The sequence below is a fragment of the Scomber japonicus genome, chromosome 10 (genome assembly GCF_027409825.1).
Source record: "Scomber japonicus isolate fScoJap1 chromosome 10, fScoJap1.pri, whole genome shotgun sequence".
Classification (NCBI taxonomy): Eukaryota; Metazoa; Chordata; class Actinopteri; order Scombriformes; family Scombridae; genus Scomber; species Scomber japonicus.
Window position 1 is genome coordinate 13,235,358 of NC_070587.1, and position 12,698 is coordinate 13,248,055.

Here is a 12,698-nt window from a genome sequence, read left to right on the forward strand (position 1 = left end):
GTAAACGTAAAATATTTCCATGTGCAGGGGTCCACTTTGTTTACTTAAATCATTTGGCGCAAAAAATGAATTCATCACTTATTATAAACTATCTTGGGAGATGCGCTGGCTGCGCGGCCCTGCTTTAAGTCCACCCATTAAGAACCAACCAGTCCACAGATGGTATACTCAATAACGTGTAGTGCCTGCAAAGCCCTGTTTAAATTGTTTATTTTTGAAGTTGTTTTTTTGTAGGTGATGACTCCTCCCAACATAAAACAAAAAGTTACAAAATTGTCTATGTAATCAAAATCATGTGTAAGAGACTTCATAAAAAACATACATGAACACATACATACACATACAGAAGTGAAAGTAACATAAAATTGGCAAACTATTGACCCTGTGATATTCAGCATTGGGTGCATGCAACCTGACAGTAACTGTAGAATATCTACAAAAGTCCAATTAAAGAATGATAGCAACTAACAACTTCAAAACACCAACAACTCCTGCACATTACATTGTGTGCAACCATTGAGCACTGTTAGGTGGGGCACACCAGATTCCTGACTCTGTTTTGTGAAGTCGTGTAAAGGTTCACAGTGTAATACAGCAGGATCCCCATCAAACAGTTTCAAGCAAGACTGTATATTTGGAACATACAAAATAAATTTTATTATCCATTCTCTTCATGTCTACATCTTATTAGAATTTCTAGACAATGGCATTGTCAAATAACACACCCAAATTAATTCTAATAATCCTGACAGGTGCAACAATACATTTCTGTCAAGTCCAGGTGTCAAAATATAACTGAATGTGAAAAGCAATTTAAATCTTCTTCTTTGTTATTTTCAACATAAAAAGGGGAGCCATGGCCCTGGGCCGCAGTGAGAGCTAGGCAGGACATGGCCATGAGCACACATAAACACAGGTGAGGAAGTGGCTTCAGGGTTGGGCCCCGGTGGCTGCAGGGACTTGTGTGGCCAGAGTATTGGGGGCAGAGATGACAGGTGATCCAGCAATGTTAGCGAGAGGCTGTGAGGAGGACATTGAGGTGATGCCTAGAGGAGATAGGAGGTTGATTAATCATTTGGGAATGGCTGTTTATTTACGCAATTTATATATATACTAAAAAAAGAAGGTCAGATTGTGAGCAGTGTTACCTACCGGCCATCATACTTGAGGAGCTGACTGGTGTGGAGCTGGCAGCCATCCCTCCAGGAGTGGCCCCCCTTCCCTGATCTTTAACGATGGGATCTAAGCACAGAATGGATTTGGACGCATCATAAAACAGTCTGTTCACTCAGGCAATAAGTAAGAGATGTAGGCGGGTTAATAAAAAAAAGGGAAAGGGCAAACTTACAGAAGTAGGGATGATCCATGGCCTCTCTGGCTGTGAGGCGGGCTTGATGGTCATAGCGCAGCAGTTTGTCCAGGAAATCCAGGGCCTCTGTGCTGACCAGGTGCTGGTTCTCACTGTGCACAAACCTCTCCCACCTTTTACGGGAGTGTCTGTAGAGCAAACCAAGAGTTAGGTGAATAACAAAAATATCAATATACTTCACAGAGGTCAAACAGCTAGAAAATGTTATGGCTTATGCATTTAGTGTCCGGCTGCGTTGTATTCCTGCTGCAGTGTTTTTATCTTTAAACATCAGTCTATTTTGGCCAGAGGAGCTTGTATCTCTGAATTGTTAAATTCACTGGTGATTGTATATAAATGTCTTTGTCGACAGTTGATTTTCATACGTTTTTAATAATCCACTTGACTTTTTACACACACACACGCTAGTTTTTTGTGTTGTGAGTGAAGGGAGGGAAGGAGAGAGCCCATTCAGCCTTTGTAATGTTCCTTCTTGCTCTCTGTGATCACAAATTCTGTGTTTTAATGAAGCCAAATTACAAAATAGTTTACTTACTCTCCTGTCTCAGTTGTCAGGTAACTTAAATTGAATCATGACTCAAACAAAGTCTTGGCTGACCAAATCCGTGCTAAGCTGCAGATCATTTTACTATTACAACATCAGTCCAAATAAACAAAAAAATACAGGTTAATGACAGCAGCTGTGCTGTGAGATCGACTGTATTGACATTTAAAATGAGTGATAACAGAGAGGGTTGAAGGCAACAAAAAGTTGTCATATTCAAGCACAGCAACAAAGCATCTGTGCCCACATCTAAACGAATGTGTATTTAGGCTGTTAAAAATAAATGAGGCTGTTGAAACAGACGCTTTACTTCTAAAATGTTTCAGCTGACACAGAAGCTGCAGCATAACTGTGACTGAGCCTGACCGCCGCCCAATGCTGTGTACACTCTGTGTTACCTTCCCAGGATGTCATTGAACCGTGGATCCAATTCAATGTTGTACTTGTCAATGTAGTCGTACAGGTCCTCTGTGCCGAGTACTTTCGCAATTCGCACAAGCTGCAAGTCAGAACAACAACAAAAAAAAATCAAGAATTAGTAATATAAATAAATATATAGTAAATATAATAAATAATAAAACAACGCTTAGTCTTATGCATTAATAAATACAGTGAAATGTTTAAATAATCATTTGAAAAGTAAAATGTTAAAATCAACATCTGCTAGTGTGTGTTCAACAGCAGTATAACACTGCAGCCTTAAAGAGCTGCTCGCCCAAATAAGACACAGAAAACAACGGAAACGCTGTATGGTCAATGTTACAGTTATGGTCAGGAAAACCCACAACCCAAATGACACCATCTGTGTGGATGATAAAATCTTGCATGTCTTTTATCCATTTTGTGGTACACCAAACTGCCAAAACGTTAACAAGTAAAGTCTACTGTGCCTTAACAACCACTGTGTCAACTTGGAGCAGGAGACAAAGTCCCAGGTGTACCCAGCAGAGCCGCTGTGTGGCAGCTGTGCAGTGTGTGAAGAATGTGGTTTGACTCTGTGAAACTAGTAAAACTTTAAACTAATATACGTTTGAAAACACTTATAAGTCCAACACTGCTCCATTCAGGCCACAATATTTGTGACCACTGGCACAAAACACATTAAAATGCCTGATTCTTCACACCTGATCATAGTTGTCATGACCGTGAAAGAAAGGCTCCTTTCTGAAGATCATGCTGGCCAACATGCAACCCAAACTCCACATGTCCAAGCTGTAGTCATACATCTACAAAAAAGTAGAAAGGGCAAAATAAGTGCATTTAAACAAATAAAGTCTCTCTTCTTTAATACAAATCTTGATTGCACTGTGACCAACATGTGTTAAATTGACACAGCTTGCAGAGAAGAATATAAAGTTCTCACCTGGTAATCAACCAGCAGTTCAGGTCCTTTGAAGTACCTGGATGCCACTCTCACGTTGTATTCTTGGTTTGGGTGGTAGAATTCTGCCAAGCCCCAATCGATTAGGCGGAGCTGGAAGTTAAAAAATTAATTGGGTACCTATTTTTAAAAACATATACTTAGCATGTGTCACAGAAGGAAAGTCAAAACAAAAAAGAAAATGGAAAAATAAGTGTGACATTACCTTTCTGTGTTCATGATCAATCATTACGTTGTGTGGCTTGACGTCTCTGTGCATTATCCCCATACTGTGGCAGTAATCCAGAGCCTAAACAGAACAAAACGTTAAGAGTATACTGTGAATGTTCAACTACTGCCAACAATGTTTCTGGCAAATATTTAAGCAACCACTGCAGACCATAAATATAATGAACCAACACCAAAAGCTTTGTTTCTTACCTTTAAGATTTCATACATGTAGAACCGTATGTCGAAGTCAGATAGGGTTTGATACAATTGCTGTAAAACAAACAAACACATATAGATCATTAAATATACTTATCTTGGTATAATATCTTCTAGAAGAGATTCAAAAAAGCACAAATCCTTACCTTGAAGTCTGTGTTGTTCACATGTTCAAAAACCAGAGCAGGGGTTCGGGACTGGAAAAAGGGGGGAAAATAGCATGGAAAAGGTTTAATTCTTGAATGGTTCCTTAGGTCATTTCAAAGAAAAGAAAATAAACATACCACAGGATCCTTGACGATATCTAACAGTGAGATGATATTTGGGCCACCCCTCAGATTCTCCAGGATTTTTATTTCTCTCTTGATTTTCTTTTTCTTCACCGGCTGTTTAAAGATACATTCTTGTGAGGCACAGCAAAGTGACTGAAAATGATTATGATATTTCACAACTTATGAACTGTTTGCGTATTCAAGCAATTATCACCATACCTTCAGTATTTTGACGACCACCTTTTCATTGTTTGTGATGTTTATGGCTTCAAACACTTCACTATATTTGCCTCTCCCTAGTTTTCTGACAAGCTGATAGTCGTCCTGGTTCCTAAAACAACAAACAGCCACATTGAACAATACTGAGATGACCCACCCAATAAAGCCAAGCAATACAAATATAACTAAAGCTTCCCACAATTTCTCTTTGCCTTACCCCCATTCAACAACGTGGGACTCATAATCCCAGTATTCTCGAGGTCTCTGTGTGTTTACATCGGGGTAAACTCGAGAGCGGCTTGGAACAGGGCCAGACATATTCTACACAGGATCTTCTCTAAATCTCCTAAAACAAAAACAAAAAACAATAAAAAGAGGTGAAAAGACAAAATATAAACAAACCTCAATATTATGTCAGAAAAAAATTCACAATTGTCTAACTGACAAATATTAGTGACTCCTAATGTATTTATGTACACATTTACTTGATATAATTTACAACATTAAATCAATACAATACCTGGGAGGTTCCCTCCAGGATGATGATGACAGATGAGTTGGAACAAGAGCAGTTGAGATGCCTCTGTTGTAAGTAAGCTACATTGGCACACAAAAATACATAATTAAAGCCTCTTTCAATCCAACAATTTGTATTAGTTAAATATCACATGTAGAATTAAGAACTTCAAAGTTTCTAGTACACTTTAAAATATTTTTTTCCTCCAAGGTTCATTTAAAAAGGAGTTTTAAAGCAGAACATGTAAGACCACAAAATACAACTTACTAATAAAAACCAACACAAAAACAAATAAGTGGTGTGTAGTGTGTCTAAATATGGTGGCGTGTGAAATGGAGAAACCTGAATGTTAAATGGGGACATCCAACCAGTCTAATCAGGAGGTACAGGGTTCAATACAGTCATCACTGGGGGCTACACCAAGGCAGTATCTCCTGTTGAAAAAAACAAGCCGAAAGTAGGTTGATTAAAATCAATGCTGTCAATTAAAACAAACTATGTGAGCTAACGCACGCCAGCCAATTATAGCTCGTAAGACTACATTCACGTTGATGTATTTAAGTAGACCGTCTCATGACGAATGGTCTCCGCAGTAAAATAGACTCGTTCACTTACTACCAGTTTGCCCGCTTAATACTTTAATGAAAAGGTGAGTGAACGCACAAACCCTCAGTGGTCCAAGGCCTGCACAAGTACAGGAGAGCTAACAGCTAGCTATCAGGCGCACCGGGCAGCTGCTTGGGCTGCTAGCTAGTTAGCATTAGCTCGTCAACAGCAGAGGTAAAAGCCGGTTGGAAAAGTCACAACTAACCCAGCTCGAGAACACAGTATAGGGCTGTGGGAGCCAGAAATGACCAGTCCGTCTCAAAATAGTCAAATTGGCTTTCTGGTGGCAGTTTTAAATGTACAGCTAAACGGCAAGCTTCGAAAAATACATTTCCTAAAGCTAAAAAAAGTGCTAAGCTAGCAGGCTAAGGGAGTGAATAGCCTGCTGGCTGGCGAGGCAACTGTCTGACAACGCCTTGAAAAAACATCCTACAGACACTGAGATCGAGCAGTAGGATGGCACCGCGGTTGCGTTACTTGTTCCCGGCTCTTCCTCGCATGTAAAACACTCAACGGTGGCTCCAAACCTACGACGATTCGTGGTAGAAAAAATAATACGATTACCTCTCAGCGTTGTTGGGACGTCAATATGGCGATGCTTGGGATCAAGAGCTTAGTGCGAACAGCCTCTCCCACAGAGGGCGCTCTTCTTTTTCTTTTGCATATGGGGGATGAGAGAGAGAGAGAGAGAGAGAGAGAGAGAGAGAGAGATTGGGGGGTGGGGGGGGGGGGGGTTGAATGCCATCTTTTATCTACATGCATGCATGTTATGTTTAATTTTTAATCTAATCTTATTTATAGACCCCAGAATCACTGTTTATAAGCACAAGCACTGGAGATGCACAGTTGAAGACAACTTTCATATGTTAGTGGGCCTACAGCAGACAAATAAGAAAGTTTAACATTTATTTTCTGAATCTGTTGAACAATATGGAGTTAAACAGCTACAGCTACACAATATTGTTTTTTCAAGTAGTTTAATAAACAATTTCTCTAACGCATTCTCATCACCTGATTACTGCATTCTCATAATCTCTATTTCAGGATGTTTCTACCACAAGACATTTCTATGAACAAATGTCCAGAAAGTTTGAAAAAGGTCTTTGTTTAGTATAAATATAGGGCTCACTGGATAAATGGACAATGGTGAAACAGTAGCAGTAACAGAAAACAATACATGGTCTATGCAGCATCATTTAAAAGGCTATAGTCATAGAAACAGCCAGGGGCATTCTCCTGGAGTAATCAACTCCCTGTAATCAACACACAATAGGTAGAAAGGCTAATTCTTTTTGTGAGTTTGAGTGTTAAGATTTGCTTTCAGGTTGAGTTGATAAAATGAATTGACCTTTGTAAACTAAGCAGCCTAATTGTTGTCCATCTGCCTGCTCACTCAAGGCACTCACCTGTACAATTAAATCTGATACATCATGTCAGAATCTATCATTAAGTTGGGCAAGACCTATTTAAGGTGAAAAAGCAGTCTACATAAAACCTCAGCTGCACTTCTGCTGCCATACAGTGGACACAAAGGTCAACAATGAAGCTGTAAGTTTTGATATTTTGTCCTTTGAAATATATGTCATTCAAATGTATTTGATTATTTGCAAATGACTTAAAGCTAATATAAAGATTTCTTAAAAAAACATTAATTAATTGTTATTTTATTTGTTTCAGCTTCATTTGTTGTCTGATACTTTTTCCATTTGCTACTACAGCCTGGATCAGAGGTAAACCAATCTGAAGAGAGAGAAAACAAATGCTTTGATTTCATTTAACTTTTGCAATGTACTTTAACGATTTCTTAAACAGACCAGCAGATACTTCTTCTTTCTTTCCTAAGAGCCAAAAGAGAAAATGTATTAAGCTTACTGAACGATGAGATTATGACATGTTTATATTTTGGAAACAGTTTTTTTACATGCTAAATAGTGCTAGCACTGCTGAGAAGATTGTTTTAAAATGTATTCCCGTGTGTGTGAATAATAACACACCACCTTTTCATGATTGTTGTTATAGATGCACTTGCCACGACTACTGAAAACACCATATCTGCAACTATCACAGGTCTGTTACTCAAAATGATACACATTTTAAAACTATTGTTAGCAACCATTTTATCAGATCCTCAAAGTTATTTATTTTCCCAAAAAACATAACAACAACAAAAACAGAACCAATACATGTATGCTGTTTGTTTTGCTTTCATGGTGTACTCTAGTACGCACTTCTGATATTATCTGACTGTTGCCATGTACAATCACCCCGGTGATTATCATCATGTATCTTGCCTTGTCATGTATTGTCTGATGGTTGCAGCATATAGAAACCCTGCCAGAAAACCTGCAAAAGAGCAAGATTCCGAAGGTAGTTCAGTGGGTTCATAGTTTCACATTAGTTTCCAAATTAGTCTTCATAATCAATATCACACACAGTACACATCAAAATCAGAACAGCTGTACTTTCATTTGTGTGATTTCACAAATGTTTTCACAGATATGTCAGATAAGATTCTAAATCAGCAGATATGTTTGATATCAATGGAGTTAGAGGTACGTAGATATATTTTAAATACAGCTGTTATTAATTGTTATGTATTTATTTCATACAAATATTTTCAAATTTCAGAACCTGGAATAGATGATGGAAACCATGCAGGTGAAAGCAGAGGTGCAGTACTGTAAATTAAAGTTCTAATTTATACCAATCACATTTTCTATAACATGTTGACGCAGATACAGTAGCAATAACTTCAACTCTTCCTAGACACATTCAAGGACCTTGACAGCCATGAGATCACAATTGCCGAAGCTGCAGAGAAAGATAAGCCACCATCCCAGAGGAAAATGGGAGTGGACAAAGACAATGAGAGAGAGTACAGTGGACCACAAAGGGCCTTGGTGGAGGTACAGCGAGCAAGCAGAGAGCACATTATTCTAAACAGCGAGGAAGGGGTGATGGTGGATTCTCAGGAGGCTGGAAATTTGCTGAGAAAACAAGCTATCCCTTTTACTGCAGACCAAGTGACTGACAGTGCTAGTCAAGGCATAAACCTCCAAAAAAAGGCTTCATCAGGGAGAGCTGCTGAGTTGAATGGTATGTTGACCCCGAGCCGAAGCAGAGAACTGCTGGATCAGGACAGTTTGGAGGACAACAATGGCAGACCTGCTGCACTCGGCAACAGCAGAGATGTAGACTATGATGGTAAGACCAAATTCTACGTTACATCAAACAAAATTCACTGTTGCAAGAATTATCCCCCTGAACCTGAATAATTGATCTTAATATTTCCACAGAAACCAGAGAATTGATTAGCTCTGAAAAACTAGGTAAGAATTCATTTGGTTGTCAGTGCTAAATGTTATGAACAGATTGTGCAATCAGCAATGCATACTTTAACTGCTATTATGAAAGACCTGTCACATATTTTGACTCTCTTTATCCTGTGTGGTGTAACACCTCCACAGCACATGCCCAGTAGCTTCTCTGCCCCAGCCAAGATTCGAGCCTCTTCATGATCATACAATGGTACGTTCCCTCTGCATATAAATCAGACAATCTGCTTCTATCTCTGTCCACATAACTCGGCTTAGGAAACTCCCTGACATGTTTTTGTGTTTACCACATAATGCACATTTAAGGTCCTTTCAACTTAATGTAATTTATGTAGTTTCTTTGTCTTTCATCTATTATGAATGTGGTGTTGGTTAAGACTTGTTTTTTTCTGTTGTTTTGTTTCTCTTCCAGATTCTACTTATTCTTCATAATGAGTCAGTGGCTTCCATCTGTTGACTCATAGGAAGCTGACAGACTGCTTCCCAATACAGTCATTCCTTGGACTTTTTTTAAAAATCCCGATTTAGATTTTTAGATTTGTTTTTTTATGTGATCATGTGAAAAGATTAGGAAAAAAGATTGGCTACTGGAAACTATAACAAAAAGAGAAGTTACAGTGTAGACTGATGGTCAGTACAAAGATTGTTGTTGTCAGAGAATGGGTTAGGTTTAGGGTTAGTTAAATACAAGAAATTAGAAATCAGCACTACTACTTTTTATTACTTGAAACAGAATCTTCCTGAGATTGTGTTGCTTTTATCTCAATATCTGAACTCTCTGTATGTTGTGAAAATGTAATTTCCTGAAATATAAATATGAAAAGAAAGAAACAATGAAGAATGCATCTTTCTTTCCCCAATTCCTGGGTTTTAAAATGTAGTTTAATTCATAATCAGTGAAATACAGATATAACACATAATTCAAGACATCTGAAAATAAAAATAAATCAAGTATTTGAGGCAGAGAACATCACCATTAGCACAGTACAGATGAATAAAATACAAATTCATCAAATGCAAAATACACATACTTTATATATTGTTTCCTGTAATATACAATACTGTGTGAGTATATGTGGTGTGGCCCCATTGTGTTACAGCATGGGAAAATAATGTAAGACAAGACATTTATATAGCTCCACAGTTCATTTCCTAAAGTGCCGAAGTTCACTGTACACGTCTGACTGGACTCCATGTAACTCCTACAAAAAAGTAAATGCAGTTCATAACAAACAATATGTAATTAAAACTTTAAACAACTCCCCTTCCATATTTCCAGACTATCTGTGTGGTGTGCGACAAGTTCCCAGGAAGCATACCCTCTGTTTTGATAACGCTAACATGAATCCTAATAAATGAAATGAAATGAGACTTAAATAATACACGTTTTACCTGATAGGGAGATTCTGTGACTTCTGTTGTCATTTTCTTTGATGATGACGGTAGGTTTCTTTTATCTGTTAAATAATTGAACAGACATGTCAAATTATTGCCAAATCACAACCCAGTATACTCACAATTAATTAATAGTACCGGACATAAATGAAGTGCTCACCGTGTGAATCCCATTCTCTCCTTCTCTTATGGAGAGTTGCAAAGCAGAACACAGAAATTGTGATGAAGATGGTCAAGATAATATCACAAGCCATAATGCCCATGACAGACCCCATGCTTATTAGGTAACAGGAACTGCACTCTGTGAGAGAGTGAAGACACAGGATTGAACCACAAATCAAAAGACACAACATCATATTCCAGCATCCCACACAACAATGCAATATAAAAAGTTACCTTGTTGTCCCTTTGCAGATCCTAAAAGACAAATAGTTGATAAACATCAGAAGTCCACACTCATTTACTTCCATATCATTTCCACCATCATACACTTTCAAAACACATAAAGCACAGTACTCACCAAATAGTGTACCCACAATACAAATAGAGTCAGACATATTCTCGGTGCTGATTTCTCAAAGAAGAGGAAATGAGAGGGAGCTGTTGAGTACCAACTGTCTTTCTTCTCTCTATAAAATGGCTATCATGTCACACCCATAAACAAGAATTTGGGAGTCAGCGGTAGGAGGACTAAAATAAGAAGAACTGTACCCAGGCGATACTGGCAGTGATGTGAGGTGTTGTCAACATGTGATTGTGTCAGGAGGAGGAGCAGGGAGCCCACTGAGAGAACAGGAAGCTGGTGTTTGTTTTTTCTCTGTAATGTTACTTTGACTTGTTCATGTAATGAATTAGCACTCAGGCCTTCTTTTTGCCTTTTAGCAGCACATTGAGTCTTTGAATTAAGTCCCAGCGATACCAAGATAAGTAGCTGTATAAGGTCAGTTTCATTACACCTGCAGTTTCTGCTGAAACGCAAGCGATCATATCTTCGAATAGAGCATTTCCTCTTGACCTGTGGTTTAGCGCAGGCGGTTGGCCACAGTCACTTCTGCTGCTCTCAGGCAACATTCACTCACAGTTTTATCTCTAATTATACACACTGTCAGCGAATTGAAAGCACACCTTCATTTATTTTTTTCAAGGGGACCTTTATGTTTCATAATGCCCAGATAAGAAAAATGAAAATACATGTGTTAACACACATATGCAACAGCAACAACAATCTATGAATAACCATACAACTTTGAAGAAAACATTAAGATAAATGAATTAAAATGTCAAAATAAGAAATAAAATGTAACTTATGAAGATAAGGTTACAAGATACCTGGATAGAAAAATCATCCACCCCTTATTATCAGACTCTATGAAAATAGCCAAAAGACCCATAAAATGATCAATAATCTGTGAATCTGTGAATGTGAATAAGTGTATGAATGTTGTAGTTATAGATACCTTATACAGCAGCATTATGTAAAAATGGGAACCTTTTCTTTTTATATATATTATGATAGGTGCTGTGTTCGAGGTTCAAGTAAATAAAGGACCATTAAAGATATTAAAACTGATTTAAGTTGGCTGGAATCCTGATCTTTTTGGTAAGGCACCCTTTATATAGAGTTTATATTTCATAAAGGTAATTTTTAGTTCGTAAAAAATCCCTTTGGCTGGTGGTTCTCCTTCTGCAACATGACACGTCATCTTTTAAGTCTTTAGTTAGTCAGAGAATCCTGTAAGGAGCTCCTGACTACTGACCTTCTGGAAACTTTTTTTGTAATGAAAAACTTTAAAAACTAATCCTTACCCTAACCCTATCATTAATCAATTAACGTATAACCATAGAAGACTAAGCTAAGCTAACTCTAGTTTAAGGATTTAAGGACTGCAAGAAAGTGAGCAAAAGTTATGGCAGTCTGACTTACAAACATCTTATTAGATAATAATTTTGAGTAAGACCTAACATTTGAAGACTCACCAGCCATATTTTCACAATGACAACCAACCACACATTATTAACATTATTGATAACTTCTAACTGGTTTATAAAACATTTGAAATGGGGCATTGCACTGTTTTCAACTTGTAGGACAAATGCAGGAAACCCCAATGTAGGAAAAACTGTTTAGTAACCCTAACCCTAACCCTAAACTGTTTAGTATCAAACAGATCAGGTACAATTGCTGGATTCCATACAGGAGTAAGGTTATAGCATATAATAAAAGCATGATTTGTCACTGAAATTAACCTTCAAGCACTCCACAGATTATAGAGACTAAAGACAAGAGGCTGAAAAACCTTCACTTTCAACTTTCAAAGAGGAATTAAACCAACAGCTATGCAGTGTATGCATTGTGTTCAATCCTGCTATTATGTCTAACAGTAAACCTCTGAGCAATTACAAGCTCAAGGGAAACTCCATTGCGCAGTCTCCCTGCAACAACTTCCCAAATTCGTGTGAAAGTGAGAATAAACCGTTTCTTTATAAACCCTCCAATTCTATAGCAGGCCCCTCGAAACAAAAATCAGCATCTGGGCTGTTCACGTCAAGAGTGTTTCCATTGCAAAAGACGTATCTGGTTAGTGGTGAATAAACACTGCATACCTACAGAGGAGGTAGATCAGACAGATAACA

General features: G+C 38.0%; 2 protein-coding genes across 2 annotated transcripts; both read right to left on the reverse strand.

The window, feature by feature from the left end:
- Window positions 1-198: 198 nt before the first annotated feature.
- Window positions 199-5,956, reverse strand: LOC128366238 (casein kinase II subunit alpha-like). Its single transcript, XM_053326923.1, has 15 exons — window positions 5,899-5,956; window positions 5,071-5,162; window positions 4,732-4,808; window positions 4,429-4,557; window positions 4,212-4,323; window positions 4,005-4,106; window positions 3,867-3,917; window positions 3,715-3,774; window positions 3,500-3,583; window positions 3,277-3,387; window positions 3,038-3,139; window positions 2,312-2,412; window positions 1,349-1,497; window positions 1,153-1,242; window positions 199-1,046 (listed from the first exon to the last, which is right to left on the reverse strand). The coding sequence occupies exons 4-15, from the start codon at window positions 4,527-4,529 to the stop codon at window positions 931-933; spliced, it is 1,179 nt and encodes a 392-aa protein (XP_053182898.1). The 5' UTR covers window positions 4,530-4,557; window positions 4,732-4,808; window positions 5,071-5,162; window positions 5,899-5,956; the 3' UTR covers window positions 199-930.
- Window positions 5,957-9,613: 3,657 nt separating this feature from the next.
- Window positions 9,614-10,744, reverse strand: tyrobp (transmembrane immune signaling adaptor TYROBP). The gene is made up of 5 exons (XM_053327301.1): window positions 10,585-10,744; window positions 10,461-10,481; window positions 10,225-10,365; window positions 10,062-10,126; window positions 9,614-9,871 (listed from the first exon to the last, which is right to left on the reverse strand). The coding sequence occupies exons 1-5, from the start codon at window positions 10,619-10,621 to the stop codon at window positions 9,815-9,817; spliced, it is 321 nt and encodes a 106-aa protein (XP_053183276.1). The 5' UTR covers window positions 10,622-10,744; the 3' UTR covers window positions 9,614-9,814.
- Between the last annotated feature and the right edge of the window lie 1,954 nt (window positions 10,745-12,698).